The 17,467-nt window shown below is 40.5% G+C and overlaps 1 protein-coding gene across 6 annotated transcripts in view; it reads right to left on the reverse strand.

Moving 5' to 3' along the window:
* Window positions 1–5: 5 nt before the first annotated feature.
* Window positions 6–17,467, reverse strand: part of ABI3BP (ABI family member 3 binding protein) — a 165,093-nt gene continuing 147,631 nt past the window's right edge. For all 6 annotated transcript variants that reach the window (XM_054813851.1, XM_054813854.1, XM_054813856.1 and 3 more), the window contains 5 exons: window positions 11,021–11,100; window positions 9,548–9,577; window positions 8,376–8,537; window positions 4,390–4,503; window positions 6–2,322 (listed from right to left, as the gene is read on the reverse strand). In XM_054813851.1, the coding sequence (XP_054669826.1) occupies window positions 2,207–2,322; window positions 4,390–4,503; window positions 8,376–8,537; window positions 9,548–9,577; window positions 11,021–11,100 (502 nt within the window). In that variant the 3' untranslated portion in view covers window positions 6–2,206. The remainder of the gene's footprint in view (window positions 2,323–4,389; window positions 4,504–8,375; window positions 8,538–9,547; window positions 9,578–11,020; window positions 11,101–17,467) is intronic.

Genomic DNA, 17,467 nt, shown 5'->3' on the forward strand with positions numbered 1-17,467 from the left:
ACTTGCCTGATCTTTATTTTAGAATTTAGTAATGATGAACACAGTTTTCCTGTTAAGACAAGTGTGTGCTGGGTGTACAGATACTGAGGTAAAGATCCACAGAAGAGACATATGTTTTGGGTGTGTAAATGGAGAAGCGTTGCGAGTAGGGATTGCTTTTGCAGAGGTTATGCAGCAGTAGATGGTTTTGCACTGGCTGCTGTTATTAATTGCCAAGTAACTCTTTTACCAACTGAGCAAGAACCAATACATAAAGTCTTAGAGCCCCTTACCCATTTCATGTTCACAAGGGCAGGGCGAAAATTGGTTTATTACTTGAAAAAAATCTAAGCCAAATACCTAGTTTCAAAAAAAAAAACCAAAAAAAACCCACCCACAACCCAAACCCAAAAAACCCTGTTAAAAAGGAATGACTTTCCACAGGTTCTTTGCCACCCAGAAAAACCTGGGAATGCAGTTCTAGGGACTCGATTTTGAGCCAAGAAAAAGCAGATCAAGAGCTGTAACAAATTCAATAGACCATATAACAGCAGAGGGCAAAACATTCTCCCAGTTAATATTTTCCATCTTACGGATTCTAGGAATACATAAAACTAAGTAGGGAATAAAAAAAAAAAACAAACCAAAAAAAACCTGGAGCGAGCTGCTTGAACTCTCATAAAGACAAATTAGGAAATAGAGCGAGTGAAAACATTCCTCCCTTCAGCATCCTCAAATGTGGCCGCTCATGCATCAGCTGCTCTGCCCAGTCAGCCACAGCTCCTGCTCTTTCTGCTCTTGTCACACCTAAGACCTCAGGGGTTCCTCACACCACAAACTGCTTCCTGAAATAATAGCATTTGCCACAGAAACTAGTATTTGTTTTTCATGTAAAACACTAAGAAAAACACTTGATTAAAAAATATTTTATTAGGAGTACAGTGTACCTGCAATGTACTTTATAAGGCATTTTCTATAAATGACTATTTCTGCTATATATATATAGGGGTGTTCTGATCATATTTATCAATACATTAGTATGTAATGAATAACACGTTTAAAAAAAAAAATGACATCTCTTTATTTAGTTCATAAATGTTCAAGCAGTACAACAAGTAGCTTTGGGAGAGGTTTTAATCAGAATTCCTGTCAAGCAGTTTTAAAGTTCAGTTATCACTGGTTCCCCTTTGTCCCCAATGAACAATGTTTTAAATCTTTTTTTTTAAAATAAAATAGATCTGATGATGCTGTTCTAACTAGCTTATTTTTTTTTTCCCTGTTTCATTTACCTTTCCAAATACCCCCACACTGTATGTACATTTGGCTTTTGAACCACTAAGTCTCATTCTCTGAAAACTACATTTCTCAGGAAAAGCCACAGCAGTGGAGGCCAGTTTCACTTTTAATCCCACATAGATATGTGCCCCTCTGCTTTAATGGGAGGAAACTAAACCCGCCAAGCACTGCCAAGCTGATGGGCAGCGGCTCGAAAACCACCGCTGTGGGCTGAACATCCTCTTTCGCTGGAGCTGACGCATTTGAAAACAAACATGGAAAAGAAAAAAAAAACCCAAAAACCTGCTACCCTGATTGTTGAAAGCTGCATGGATAGCAACAGACCTCAGCGTTTCGGCAGGAATATAAATTGTTTGTATGCATAAGGAGAAAGCGCTTCAAGTTCACTGGTTGCAGGATATTAAAAACTGTAGGGGCTGTTCTATAATTTATGACCGGGGAGACATTACAGAGCTATCTGGACAGGTAGCTTATGGCACTTACGTTACAAGACGACCAGTGAATATTTAAAAAAAGTAACGCACATTGCATTCCATGATCAACTCTGCCATAACTCTGCCTTAAACATTTATTACAACATTGTGATAAATAATATACACACCGTTATCTTTTAAAATACCACATAAACCATACCTCAAGAATAGGGAGCCAGCTTCCCTATACATTATCCTACAACACGTCCCTAGCCTCTTCGGGATTTTTTTTTTTTTTTAAAAATCTAAAAACAAATTTGTAAAACTGGATAACTACAGTAAGCAGCCTACGCTATTACACAATTAATGCAGTATTGGCATTAGACTTGTATAAACCTTTGCACATCAGCAAACTTAAGTGCCAGACATACCATAAACATTTCCATCTTTGAGCCTGTGTTGGGCAGTCGGGTGGGGCTGGTAAGTGCTGGGCCTTTGCACCACGTTGACATCACGTCCTACCATTTCCCAGGTATCGATGTTCCACACTCGTACCAGCGAACATAGTTAATGTGAGTCTCCCCACCGATTTTTCCAAATTTGACAGGTTCCTGACGAACTGCCCTGAAAAATCCTAGGACAGAGAAGAGAGTTGTGTTTGCAGGAAGCCCACAGACAGCACCTTCCTTTGGTTTCCCTGGGAAGGCTGTATCCAATTCAATTCACGGCCAACCCATCCGCCACAAACAGGTTTGCTGAAACTGCTGCCAGTTTTCTGCCCAACTCGCAAGCGGACGTGCTTGGGATTGCTGCAGCCCAGAGCAGGAAAGGTGAAGCAGCCTGCCTCCCCCTGAGGCACCCATGGATGGTGCCTGCGGGGTGAGGCCAAGGCCCTCTCCTCCTCCCTCTGGCTGCTGCTGGGGTCTTCTCTGAACAGGCTGCTGTTCCTCCTTACAAAGCCACAGCCATTACACAGCCCCCCCCCCCCCACCCCCCCCCAGCAGCCTTAACCCTGCAGCGAACCTAAATAAAATGTGACAGTTGGGGATATTTCTCACACTCTCCCCATTCCCAAGTGAAAGATCACACCTCCTGCTTTAAACCTCTTCGGTATGGCAACAGACATGCTTCCCATTCAACCAACTGACATTAAGTTGAGCAATTAGTGCTGAATCCAACCTGCTCATCAGAAACGTGTGACTAAAGCGTGTGCGCGCGTGCGCACACACACACGCGTGCACACAAAATACTGTTCTGCAACTAAGCAGAAGGCATGATGCCCTCCCTGCCCTTCCAGTCACACATACCTGTCCTGAATTCTGGTTTGAACAGAACTCAACTTGCTGCAGCCAGGGAGGAACTGAGCAGCAAAGGACAATCTGTTCTTTCCTCTCTTCAGTTCATGTGCTAGAAATACAAGCTACAGAAGAGGGGGGGGCTTTTTTTGTTTGATTGTTTTGTTGCGGGTTTTTTGGTGGTTTTTTTTTCCTTTCCAAAAGTGAATGTAGCTCATGAATCCATTAAATCTAGTTGCTGAAAATAAATTGGGTTTAAATGTTTTTTTAGGCTGGCGTAGCAAGCTTTTTATGTAGAAAGGGTTTGGGTTTTCTTTTATTTATAAAATCTATTAAAAAAAGTGCATCTGATACAACTGAGAGATCTGCTGTCCTGGCGACGCCAAATTGGATTCAGACAATCCCTTATGCAAACAAAATACCTTTACAAATGGGCAACACTGACTGGGAAGGAAAAGCAAAGCCCTCTTTAAAAAAAAAATTAAATCACATAAGCAAACACCTTTCAGATCATTCACCTACTTTGTTTTCAGAAAAACTTGTGAAAGATTTAGGCACTTCACTTTAATCTCCCACACCTACCCAAATGCGTTTCTGTACTTCTGTAAGGCGTTTTATAACTGAAGCACCACATACAGGAAGGTTTGGCCAACATACTGATTTTGTACTGAAAACCATTTTGATATTTTTCTCAGCAAAATACTCCATGACCCACTCAGCGTGCATTCGTCTGTCAACACAGCCCGCGTTCTTACCCCACAAGAAAAGGAATACCTCACACCGGCACTGCTGCAAACGAGCGAGGCAGGAGTTCAGCTGACAGAAGTAGCCTTTTCTTACGCTCGAGCCTCAGCAACATGTGAAAAGCAGCCAGGGAGGTCACAGCTGCCTTTAGGACATCCAGCCCCATGCCCGCTTAGAGCAGACTGGAATTCTAGGCACCTGGTTCAAATGAGTGCACACAGAATTACTGCAGCATGAATTATATTTTCCAGTAATAACTTTTTAGTTTCTCGTTAGCACTAAACAAAGCTGTTTAATGCCCAACTGATGATTTACTGCACTTTAAATCAACCTTGCTAGTTTGAACAGAACGCTTCATGCCTCTCTGCAAATTCAGATTTGTGGTTGGATTTTTATATGTAATACCAACTGTGAATAATCTGTTGGAATGTTTTAAACAGGAGAGAGGCTGTTGACTACCTAACAGAACCCGAGTCATAATCTTCTTTTAATAGGTCATTGCTCATCTTCAAAAACTTCTTGACTCTCTTCTGCACGCAAAGCCGGTTGTCCCTTTCCTTCGCCCACCCCAGCAGTGGTCGCCGAATCCACTGGCAGGAAAAAGAAACACACAAACAAAGGAATTGCCAAGGTTTGCTACTGAGCCAGGCGTACGGAATTACCATCTTTGACTGGTAGATCATCTTGCTGTCCTGTCCTTCCATCTAAGAATGAGTCTACAAATTGGCAGTGATCTTCTCCATGGCCCCTCTGGTCTCCTATGTTGTAAAATTTTCCTGAAAACAAAGAAGCAGCAAAGTTGAAAATCCATATCCAGTTTAGCGAGGGCTATTTCCCAAAACCACCAGCGGCAGTGGGCTGTGCTCTGCGCCCTGTGGGGAAGCCAAGGTGAACGCTACGATTCTTTTCCTCTCAGGATCCGTAGCTGTAATTTGAACATTACGTGCATACTCCAAGTACAGCACTCATGGCTGTAGACAAAAGTGCCCAGTTCCTGGCCAAAAATCAATACCTGAAAGTATTTCTTCTCCTCCTGACATTTCATACAGTAAGTGAAATTCTGTTATTACCTAGAACCTCATCCTGATTGTATCAAAAATGAGGTTAGTTTTGCTAGTGATTTGAATGGAAGGCGTGTTTGGTTCCCTGTCAGGAAGCCCCCAGTACCTTCAAAGATGTTTTTATGGACCACCTCATAACACAGCCAAGGCCCATTTTAAAAATCATCATATTTTACAACATGTGTGTGCAAGTGATATCCTTTAACAACTAGATGACCTCGGTATCGTAACTGCTTATCCAGAGCATGAAGTGTGCCCGTATATATTTGTAGGATTGCTTAACAGGACACTTGATTGCAACTGAGTAGAAAGCGAGGTCTCAAGTGTCCCATGCAGCGTGTACTGATGTTACGGGCTGCGCTTATCCTGTTAACAAGACGACTCACAGCAAAGGAGTTCTGACAATGATGTTTTTACTTACTGATTTGATTTGCAAGACATTAGTAAAATTCTGTTCAGAAGATGGAGGATGCTACCCTCTCTTCCCAAGCCTTGGCAGGAAATATTTTCAGTTAAACTTACAATTTTTTCTAAATTCCTGTCACAGCACTTGTTCTTAATATGTTCAACCTTTAGTTGTGAGGTTGCAAAGAAAGGTGAGAGCATTTAGAAACAGACTCAGTACTGAGGTATAAGCTAAGCAGAAAGTCCAGTTGCTCATTAGATGTTGGGTGTCCTGTAGCCTCAAATCTGTGCCAGTCTGGCCACTTGAGAGGCGGTGAGGTGGCTTATAATACTGCTCCCTGAAGTGCAATTAATAAAAGAGCAGCCTACCAATAAACTCTCTCGTATTTTTGTGATCTGATCAATACTTTGCCAAAAATTCCCACCTCCAGTTGATGGTCTCTGTGCAGGCAGTTCTTCTCTAGCTTTAGAAAATTATTTATTACTATCTAGTTTTGGCTGCAGGCATGTTTTTTCCACAGGGGAGCTGGTCAGAGGGAGTTCCTCTCAGCAATTTTTTGGTCTGAAATTAAGAACATTCAGGCTGCCCAAAATGGCATTTTTTTTCCATGGCTGTTGAAGGTCATACTTAGAATTTATTTTTTTTCCTCCCCTCAATAATTTTTTTTTTTTTTTAGGTGGCCTGCTTTTCTGGAATGCCTACAGTGACTGCTCTGGAGGACTGTTAAATGAGGTCAGCAGTAGATGCTGGTTTATAGAACAGTCCTGGCATGTGTAACATAGATCAGTTTTTCTTCATAAGAGACAGAATAAACCAGATATTTTTACGGCTAACACAAGAATGGTAACTTTCAGATACACACATACTCACTGCCTTCCGGCCCGCAGTGTTACCTATGCATAATTGTAACAATTGCTATATATAAATAAGCAGCATTCCCAGTGACTATTAAAGTCTTACTGCCCAATTCTTTCCATAATAAAGCAACACAGTTAAAAACATTTAGCTAACAAATGACTAGACTAATCTTTCTCTTTTGGGGATAGCAACTCTAGCATAAAGTACATTAATTTTTTCTCCACTGTTCCCTTATGGGTGGTCTTAAGAAAATTAGATACCATCTTTGTTTTATACATTGTAAATTCTGCAACGCTAGAAGTATAAATTCATGCTAAAAACCCAGCACGTACAGATATGGTTGTTGGCTGCCTTACACAACAGCATTTGTACAAAGGCCCTCAAATTTCAAGATCATGATGCTGATTAAACTGCAGAGCTTTGGAAGGTATTTTCAGCATAAGGTGGAACTCAGACCTCAGCGCAGCCCTTCGCTACCAGCACACGCTGCCCAGCTGACTGGTGCTAACAGATGCGCTTCCGCTGGCCTCGGGGGCATGATGAGAGGTGTGATGGTGAAACACATCACAACAGAGTTTGGCTTCACATTGGAAACTTTCTCACTCAGAGAGGCCTGTGCCATGAGAGTTTCACTTAGGAAACGAGGGAAAAGCAGCTTTCCTTCTACATAAATATTTCAATTCTTTCAAATATGGTGACAACTGCTCAGCACTGGTTGTAACTATTCAAGTGCAAGAACCAGGCTTAGCAAGTCTAATGAACAGAAAATGTGGCTACCATCATCTTTCTCCAGCCAAGTTAAATCACCACCCTTCCAGCAAGAACAAAAACAATCTAATGAAAATAGGAAAATGGGCTCCTGATATATCAAACTTTTCTTCTAAGATGAAGTAGCTTTCACTGCAGCGTTAATTCACTTGATTTAGGGCTGAAGTCTAGTCCTGCTAGATTAGCACTGCTATTTCCTCTACTGGCTGGTTTTGTGATACAGTATGCCTCATTGCTCTGTTTGTCATTTGATCACAGTTGGTTCGTACAGCAACAGCTGAATGAATGATACCTCTGTTCAAAACGTTCGCTTTTATTCACAGAATTGCCAAGATATTATTTAGGTATGAGGTACTGTACTTATTATTAATGACAGGGCTTTCCTTCCTTGTCTGCTCAGGGAAGAATGGTGCCAGCTGCAAGGCCGGGCAGCTTAAAATTACATTGGCACAGGCTGCCCTACGCTCTCCTGCTTTTCTTTTCGTGTTCCTACATACGGAGACCAGGGCCCTGCTCCTGCGAGGTGCTGAGCTCTGACATGGGGCAACGTTGGGTTATGAAAGTTGATTCTTTCAGCCACAGATTCTCCCAGTTAATTCAATCTGATACTGCCTAACTCGCACTCAAAACGTTTCCCATATGCACTTGTTTATAGAGCACAGAGCACAAAGAGTAACGCCATTGTGACAGAGTTGTCCATGCTGCTCTGATAAAAGACCTCATACAGAAAAAAGCCAGGAACTTGGGATAGATTCTAAATTGTTAACATATTTCTAAGTATAGCTTGTACAATCTACATGAGATGCAAAGTTCTGCTTAACTATCAACTAACTGAAAATCACTTTTACAGGCGGCTTCCTGAGCTTACACACAGCATGTGTCACTTGATTCAGGTCTTAAATACATCACGCTCTAGTGACCTTAAGACACTGAACAAAACTTGAGAAGATAAGGCCAGGAGGCTGCTGTTAGTAATAAAACATAAGAAGGGGGGGGGGGGGAAGGGATTATAAGCAAAAATGGGGAATGCGAAACCAAAACAAAAATGTCAAAGCAGGTGAGTAAAACCTGTTGACTAGAGCTGAAGTCATGTATTTACAAGCCTCACAGTAATGAAGTAACCAGATGTTTACCAAATGGGATGGGAATGACTGAGTCTAATCCTGGTCTAAAATTAGGTCCTAATCCTCTAATTAAGAGCAATGCCAGACTATCCTTTAAATACAAATTTGGCACCTTTACAATATATGCTATTCACTGGCTGAGACCTGACCTTTATCAATTTTCTGTATGACTCCCTGGATACTAACGGGTACTTAAAATCAGATGACCACCACAGAGAAGTAACTCTTCAGTCTGAAAATTCAGTATCAAACACATCAAGGATTACGGAGCACAAGCAGATTACTGTTTATGATTAATTTGCCTATGGGCTACATTAAACATACCTGATCACACTTCAGCAGAGCTTGTCTTGTTAAACGTCTTAGATCTGGAACCATGGCATCTCTAAGGAGCGTATAATGTGGACAACATGGATTTGAATGTCTCTTACCTGTAAGTGAATCACTGAGGTATATCTTGTATCTCAAAGAATTACACAGCTGCACACCTACAAACTTCTTATACCAAGTCCTCTTTACATATTGTTTCCCTTTGCATTCTGAATAGGTGTCCGAATTGAATGGGATTTCAGTCCAGATAGCATCCTTTCCCACTGCAGGAGAGGAAGAAAGAGGCTGAAGTAAGATGTTGCAGACAAAATTACGTATAACACATATATTTCAATAAATAGAATTAGAAACCTTGATGGAGCAGAATGCACCATGGCACCAGTCACCTGCGTTTTGAACATGAAAGATACTGCAAGGAAGCACGAAAGGGTGCAGATACAACTGATGCAGTGAACTGCTGCTGCTCTGTGTGTGGTGCCAGTTTGGAACAAGCTCATTCTAGGACCTTGTTACAGCAACAATGCCTGTGTGTTGGCAAAACTCTCATTTACGAAGTGTGTGATACAGTCACTGTTTTTCAGTGGGTTCAAGCCAGAACAGTCAACTTGCAGCAAACTGTATGTGATTTAACAAAAACACACAAAAAAATTAAGTGTCATGAAGACACTGCAGAAAGAAATGGTGTCTCAATGTTTGTCAAAGTGATTGTTCATTACAAATGCAAAAAGCAGCCCAATTTGCTTGAGCAATCTCAGCTGTTCTTCAAAGGCTCAGTCCACCTCCCACCGAAGACAGCAATGTCTCGTAAGGGGCTTATAAGCAGAGCTGGATCAAGCCCTCAGAAGCAGAAATTTTTTCTAAAACACAACAGCAGATAAATAGTATCCTCCAGATTGTGCTCTGTTAACTCACTTAAGTGTGAAGTAGCTTACTCATCTTACAGAGCTGTCATTTGCTTTAATGACAAGGCTGAGAAAATATGAGGCTGTCCTTGGCTCATTTGTGTGCACTGGTTTGAAGCCATCCCAGCTGCCACGTGGGAGCACATCATCACGTTGATTGCGTTCTGCTCAGGTAAACAAGCAGCCTGGCATGAATTCCCTACCAGGGGTGTGGGTGGAAGGAGTGAAATCATGTGTGAATGCTGTTTGATTCCATAACTCATTTAACTGGTGCAGCACATCCCCCCTACCCCCCTCGTAAAATTATGCTATCTCATTTCTGAAAAAAAAATCTTGATCAGAAGATACTGTACTATACATAAAAGGCTTACTTGAAATTGGCTCGCTCACTCTTGGGTCCGCTGGGGAAAGAAAACAAACATTCAATCAGACAGTGTAAAATGAACTTTCCCAATATTTCAATGGAAAAGTGATTTTCTATGGTTGACATAAGCTGTAATTTGTGAAACAGAAAGAGTTTTGGAAGCAAAGTTCACTTTTATATTAAATTAAATAAATTTCTTACGTGAAACTACAGTATCAATGAACTTTTAAAAATTTTACTTATGGGACAATACCGAACACAGTTCTAATAAACCAAGAGTTTAAACCTGTAACCAGCAAAACCCAATTCTACTGCATGTTTTTAAAAATTTCACTTTCAAAACTTAAATAATCAGAAAGACCCCTCTGTAACGCTCGCCACACAAAACTTGGCTATGAAAGCCCAAAAGCGAGAAATGGATGCGTGCAATTAACAAAAAATAAAACTGACTGCTTAATTTGTCCAAGCTAAATAGGAGACAGAACGTAAGCGTTGTCATTCATGAAAACTGCAATTGGCATAAACATTTTTTTCAGTTTTAACAATCTAGGATTACAAAGAGTGTATTCACAGTTTTTAAATATGTGTGGCATAGTCTGAACTCCTCCCTGACTAATCCCTTGCTCAGCCAAAACTCATCCATCAGTGACAGAACTAAATGAAGACTAATATATTATTACACCTGGCTCAAAACACAGATTGAGAAAGTCCTTTTAAAAAGGCTAAATCCCTTTGGTGTTTTATATGGTCCTTGAGTGCTATCAAGCAATAAACACTTCTACACACAAGATAGTATCTTGCTTGTATAAAGTCAACTGCAGTTAGCCCCATGGGGAACTGCAATAGGGAAGGCAAAGGCACGCCCTGATGCTCAACTCTGAGTCAGATAGGACTTAACTTGGGAACCAACCAATGGTCAAAATAGGCTTGTATACACCTCTTCAACAGTTTCACAGTAAACAGGATGGAAGAGGACACAGCGGGACATTGACTTTTCCCAACTGCTATTTCTCAATCCTTATTTCAGGCAAAATACGTCACTGTTACACAGCAGCCTTATTGAACAGGTAGCAAAAGTGCCTATAAACACAGCAGCCCAAAGAAAAACCTTATGTTCCTCATCCAGAAGTCATTAATGCGTTTGATAGATACAAAAAGGTCAGGAATATTAATCTTAAATGACTGAGCCCTCTCTAAGGATAAAGTTAGTTTCTTCATACTGAACACCAGACAAACTCTCTGTGGCCCTCTTTTTTCTCTCCTGCAGTCTGTCCATCTTGCATCCTGACACAATAAAGCCCTGATCTCAGGCTGACCTTCCAGGCACTACCGTAACATGCTCAGTAGCAAAAACCCAATTTGGAGACAGTAAAGAACAAGAGCAAATGCGCAAAATGAAGCAAGAGAGCCTTTCATGTATCCGACGAACACGGATGCTAAAGCCACTGTAAAAGATGGTCGGACCTTTGGAAGTTCTTACCCGATTCAGTACTGAATGTCACAACATTGCTACTTGGACCTTCCCCAAGAGGGTTTCTAGGTTTCACGTGGAATTCATAACTGGGGAATAAAATAGAAGAGATTAAAATTTTGCAAACCAAGCATTCTTTCAGAGCCTGGAGCGAGCAAACTGCCAACACACACCTTCATGCTACTCGCCTCCTGGAGAAGAACAAAAAGGCCTCGTTTCTTGCTCTGAAAACACTGAGGCATTCTTTGTCTTACACAGTTAACACCTCTCTGAACACATAATTTACTGGTCCTTTTGATAATTCTTTGCGCATATACTATTAATGTCTGATTTAATGCACCAGTGGTTTAAGTCTGTCTCCTCTCACACATGCAGCTTCATTTCTGGCAAAGGCAGCAGTTCAGGTGAGGTCAGAAGCTCTGATAAGCAGAGACTGGGTAAAGCACATTGCTATTTATTTACACATTTTTCATTCATAAGAACACAAATCTCCAATTCAATGCCTCTCAGGCCCACCAACAGTGACAGACAGGGCCACTGGTGAAACACAGGGCGTGTCTTCCAGGACAGGAGCTCAGCCAAGACAAAGATCCAATTGTATGAATCTATGTTAATAGTAAATATATGAAATAATGAAAAGATATTGTGCAGCATCTCTTTCTTATCTTTTCATAGAAACGTCGCACACCACCAGTCTGTACTGTAGTTATCTCATGATTTCTTTTCATCACAGCTGTGTTGGGAACCAAACACGGTGCTATGATAAACGGAACAAGATTGAAGAGAAAAATCCAAGCCAGGGTCCTCTGCTTAAGCCTCTCGTACCTCTCAATACTTGATTAACAGTGACGGACAGGCAAGACAAGGTGTTTTCTAACTCTGCAGCTCAGCTGAAACTTACACTTTCACTTAGAATCTCTAGGTGAACAGCTACTGAAAGACAGTTACAAGCCTAAAAATGTTACACAGAAGATACCAGACAGATGAAGCAGGAAGGGGAGTTACAGGGGTGGACACTGGATACAGCTAAGATCTTAACCGAAGGGCAGAGCTAGGAACAGGTTCTGTATTTCCTTCCTCCCGGCACAGACTGTCCCAGCAAGCCGCTTCGCAGCCTTCCTCGCTCCAGGCGGGCAGCACCTGGGAATTTCTCACTGCTCAGCACCGGCTCCCTGTAGGACCTGCATGCCCTCCATGCCAAAGCACCCTGCTGAGTAGCATCTATACACCCAGTCAACAGCACCCTCTTCATGCCTTCCCCATAAGCAAGAATCCGTCCCACGCACACCACCTACAGAGACTTTTCGTATGCTTTGAGTGTATACATGGCGAATCTCTCTCAATCTCACTGAGCGGTTTTTCATCTGTGAAAGAGATCCATAGGACCCAAGTCGAAAGGACTGCAGGCCTGGAAAATGGGCCCTAACTTAGAGACTAAACACAGAGCAAAATGAGAATCCCAGAAGTCGGCAATTAAACACGCAGCTCTCGACTTGTGAAGGATCACTTAGCAATGATAACTTGGGTAGCTCATGACTATAACATAGCATTGTAATGTACTGCTGAAATTGTTTCCAAACAGCAATTTTCTAAAGAAGAAAAATCATACCACTCTCTGCATGGTTGGAAATTTGTAAACTCCATTTGCAAGTCCCTACAAGACACAGAATAATTCAATCCAAACTTTGGATTACCTCTCATTGCTTCTTGGCTCCTGCAAAACCTGAACAGCTCGCTAATTAACCTCAGTAGGCCAATCATGCAGTACCAAGCAACTTTTTTCCATCCTCAGTACTTCTAAGACAATATTTAACTTTGAAATTGCTTACATAAGCAATTGCTTTATTTCTAGGGTTTTCTTTTCTTTTTTAAGGGAAATAATTACAAAGATTGGTATGCTGAACAGATGCATCGCGGATAATTTGTGGACATTTCTAAGTGAAACACGGGCCTGTTTTGAGCTTTAAAAAGTCTATCTGGAGTAATCTTAACATTTATTCAGACATGCTGCAAGACCATTTTGAGCAACTCATATTACCCTCCTGTAGGAGGGGGACATTAAATAAGTAACAAATTAATAAGTTCTAGACACAGAATCTTCTTCATGATCAACTTAAACTGTTTAAACAAATACATGCTTTTAAAAATCGGATCTGAGCAGTTGGGCATGTGGTACAGTAATTTTTTTGGTCAAGAAGTATCCTCATCTGGTAGGAAAGGTCATTATCCAGAGAACTGTAGCAGAGCAGTCAGGGATTCCTTCTGAAGGATCACTGAAGCATAAATGAAGATTTGCTAATACAATGGGTGTTTTAAAGTAATAGCTAGAAGATGCATTTTGGACAATGTACAAATTCATGCATGCCTAGAGATAAAAGACTCCAAAGAAGTTTTCCTGCTTCCTTCACAGAAGGAACACCTTATCTAGAGCTATTACTGTGATTTTGATCACTGCTAGCTCAGCATGGCATGTTCTATTGCTTTACTGGGAGTTTATGGTTTGACCTTATGGATGATAATAATGTTTATGTCCCTTTGTATGAAATCAAAAGGGAAATATGAAGAGCACTGCCTAGGATTCCCAACCTAGAGTTTTTTGATTCCATAGGACTGGCTACAAGGAAAGGATAAATACTGAGCAGGTGAAATGCTCTTATGGAACTGGACTGGGCAGCCGCAGGGACTCAGAAGGTAATGATGCAGACAGCTGTGAACTAAAGATAAAGATCTACAGTCAGCATATCTGGATCTCACCTGAATATGTAAGGGTTTCAGAGATTTTGCAAGCTGGATTTACATGCCTCTGTCAGGGAGGAAATCACAAGCTAGACAAGACAGTGGAGGATTTTGAAGCACATGTAAGCATTTTGCTGATTTTTGTACAAATGTATTGTCCTCAAGAGCTGATATGCCCTACTTTGAGTTGCATGAGGCAGCACTCTTCATAGGAACCAGTCCTGTTCCCAAAAAACTTAAATCTATGAACTTGGACCCATCAATTCTCTACAGACCAAAACAAGAACTGATGACTAAATATTTTCCAAGCAGTGTTTTCCAAATTGTGGTCTAAGGACCACTAGGATCTCTGCAAAAGATCAAACCATAGTTGGGAAAATTATGCCAAGATTGAAATAAAGAACTCAAATCTACACATAGAGATTTCAGCTCGTAAATATATAAACAAAATTGGAGAAAAGGAAAGTAATAAAGAGACATCCAACGTTTAGCTCATCAGTTAGGGGAGTCTCCTATTGATAAAGGTAAAGAGCGAATTTTTTAAACTAAAATACATACAGTTCTACAGTTTTGTGGTAGATGTTTTCACAGATGCCCAAGCATCACAGACTCCTTTCCTCTGCTAGATTCAATCCTGAAAGAATAGCAGTTGCTGCAACAGTACAACAACAACCACCAACCACTTTTGGAGATGAAGAGAAGTAACTAGCTGACTGAAAACTGAAAGGGAGAAAAAGGAAAAGTTAGACTGAGCTCACAATTTGATAGAGTTTACAGATCTAACTGTAATTTTAAAGCCACAGTGTGGCTGTCTTCATAGAAAACCATTTAAAGTCTCCCTTTTCGTGTGTCAGGAGAAAGATCTGAAAAATAAAAATAAAATGGTGAAAAAAGGGTACCTGCTGCATCCTATGCACTTCTATAGAAACCACAAGGGAGAGGAAAAACCTGCTTAGAGGTTCAAGAAAGTATGTAGGGCAAAGTTAATAAAAGGAAATAGGAAAGCTATATAATGATTATCCCATGTCTACTTCTTAGCTAGACTTATTCATGAGAAACTAGAGTTTATATTCCATCTTTATATCTGTGTGCCTATGATGCCAAAAACTCTGCTACCCAATATACGCAGCAATCTAATGTGTCACACCTCTAACATCTCTAAGATTGCTCTCCTAGAAACTTCGGAGACTAGGCTTCCCAAACTGCAAAAGATGATAAAAGTCCTTGTGCAGATTAAATGGACTTGACTTACAGTAATTACTGTGCAGACAATATTTTTCCACCATAGGAAATCACTATTCCACATGGAACTTTGGCAGACACAGACGCTTCTGCATTTTTCAAATCATGCAAAAGGAGAAGACTGAAGACTGCAGAACTGAAAATAGGCGAAGAGAGATTTTCACCATAATAGGAGGACTGGAGCAGCTGAGTACAGTCCTGGGACTTCAGGTCAATTGCTGGGGAGATGCTGGTGGTTGGATGACAATCATGCAGGACTGTCTAAATGCATAGAGTTTCTCTGTCTCTGCGGAGTGTGCTTGGATAGCACTGTGATCAGACAAAGCAAATAAAACTAGGTTTAAGAGAAAGGAACGAAAAAAGAAAGAAAGAAAAAGTGCTAGGCTTGTTTGAGGAGTCTTTCTCCTAATCAAGTTGGAAGAAGGGCTGAGAGAAATGGGAAATGCTTACCCATGAACCCTTGTATCAACAGCATTTAGTAGAAAAATCTGTTACTTTTGTAATGAAGACTACAAAAAACATTCTTCTGCCAATTTCTGCACTTTTCTGCATTACAACTTTCACTGTAGTTCTCATCTCTTGACCCTTGCCACTACCCAAAGTTAAAATCTCTGCTTTGGTAGATTTTTTTTTTCTTGTATGGGATTAGCCCTTTTTGGGTGTTAACTGCAATACAAGCCAATACAAGATAATAGTAATAACAACAGGACCAGGTAGGTATGAATTATTGCCTATTAAGTGCACAACAAGCATATTCAGTAGAGGTTTAAAGACTTACTTGGTATGGCCTATGAGTAAATTATAGTAACATTCTCTTTTTTTGTTTCATACCTTTTGTGAGATAAATGAAAAAAAACTTTTGAAGGAAACCATCTATACACATTATAAAACCAGTTTGGTACATGTATATATCCTACATATTTCACATTTACAGTTTTGGTTCGTTGGTTGGGTTGGTTTTTTTGGGGGGGGCTTGGATTTGGGTTTTCTGCAGTGGTTTGTTTGTTTGTTTGTTTTGGTTTCGTTTGTTTGGGTTGGTTGGTTTTGGGTTTTTTTTTTCCCCTGGGGTGTGTGTGTTTGTTTAACATTTCCTGTTATTTATATTGCTTAAGAGACCCCATGGCTGGAAATATATTTTCCCTTGGGACACAATCTAATGCAAAAGTCCAAAAGAGACCACTCAAAATGTATTTTAAAAAGGAAAAAAAAGTATATTTGAAATCACCAAACTACTTAACCAGGCAAAGGATCAGTACCTAAAGGGAAGTTTTACAAAGCTGTGGAATGCAAGCATCACAAGCTTTTTGTTTCTTATTAATACTTTTTTCCTATTAAAAATCTACACCAGCAAGCTGGTGGGACACAGCCTCTAGTTTAATGGCTACCTGAATTTCCCCAGAGCTATCTGGCACATCTCTGACTGCAGTCTTAATGTTCTTCTTTATTACCTTCAAATTACTGCCAACACAAACATGCATGAGAACTGTTTTCAACAACATTCATACTCTTTTTTGAAGGCTTAGTATAGAAATTAGTGCTGCAAAGTTTCCTGGACACTAGTGGCATGTTCTATGAACTTAACTGCCCTTAAACAAATGACCAGAATGAAAGAAGAAATGTACACCTAATTTAAAAAAAAATTTCAAGATAGGGCAGGGATACAGAAATAAGAACTACATATTTTGGCAAAGAAACCAGCAGAAATAGCAGAAAAAGTCAAAACGATACTATATCAGATGACTGGAAGACTTAAATAAATAAATCAATTTTAAGGAGTTAGAAAACTCCAAAACTAGCAAAAACCCCCAAACCCTAAAATTCTTCTGGAAATGGAAAAACAGAATTGGAAGCAAAAAACCAACAACATCTGTATTTAATATTCTAGGCCAGGAAAGGTCCACGAAAAAACTGCAGGTCAGTGAAACTGATTTTTAACAAAAAAGAGGCATATGAGCACCATCATTACGACACAGGAGACAGAATGAAGAAAACAAAAACCACAGCAAGCCCATTTCTATCTCAGGTCTCTCAAGGTTTATTACAAACAAGCACCTCAAGGAGGGAAATACTGAAAATTGTGGATAATGACCTTACCTTGACTCGCACATGGGAGATCTTGCTTGACTATTATCATAGGAATACTTTCATTTCAAGGGAAGTTTTTAATGTAAAACTAAGAATAGGTAAAGAGTACAGAGTCCTGGGAATGCTAATGAAACTAGGAGTTCCAGTGTGAGCAGCCTTGTAAGTAAACTCAAAACCAAGGTACCTGTGTGACAAGTTAGATGGAATATTACAGGTCTCACTCTTTAAATGACTACTTGGAAGCTAGACTGTAGTTGCTTTGACCAAAAAGATCAGTCTTGTAGTTTGGCTTTGACTGTTTTCCAAGTGGAATAAATTGTTGTCGTGGTTTAACCGCAGCTGGCAACTAAGCACCACACAGCTCCTCACTCACTCTCCTCTCCCCCCCTCGGA

This window comes from Grus americana, chromosome 1 (genome assembly GCF_028858705.1).
Source record: "Grus americana isolate bGruAme1 chromosome 1, bGruAme1.mat, whole genome shotgun sequence".
Lineage (NCBI taxonomy): Eukaryota > Metazoa > Chordata > Aves > Gruiformes > Gruidae > Grus > Grus americana.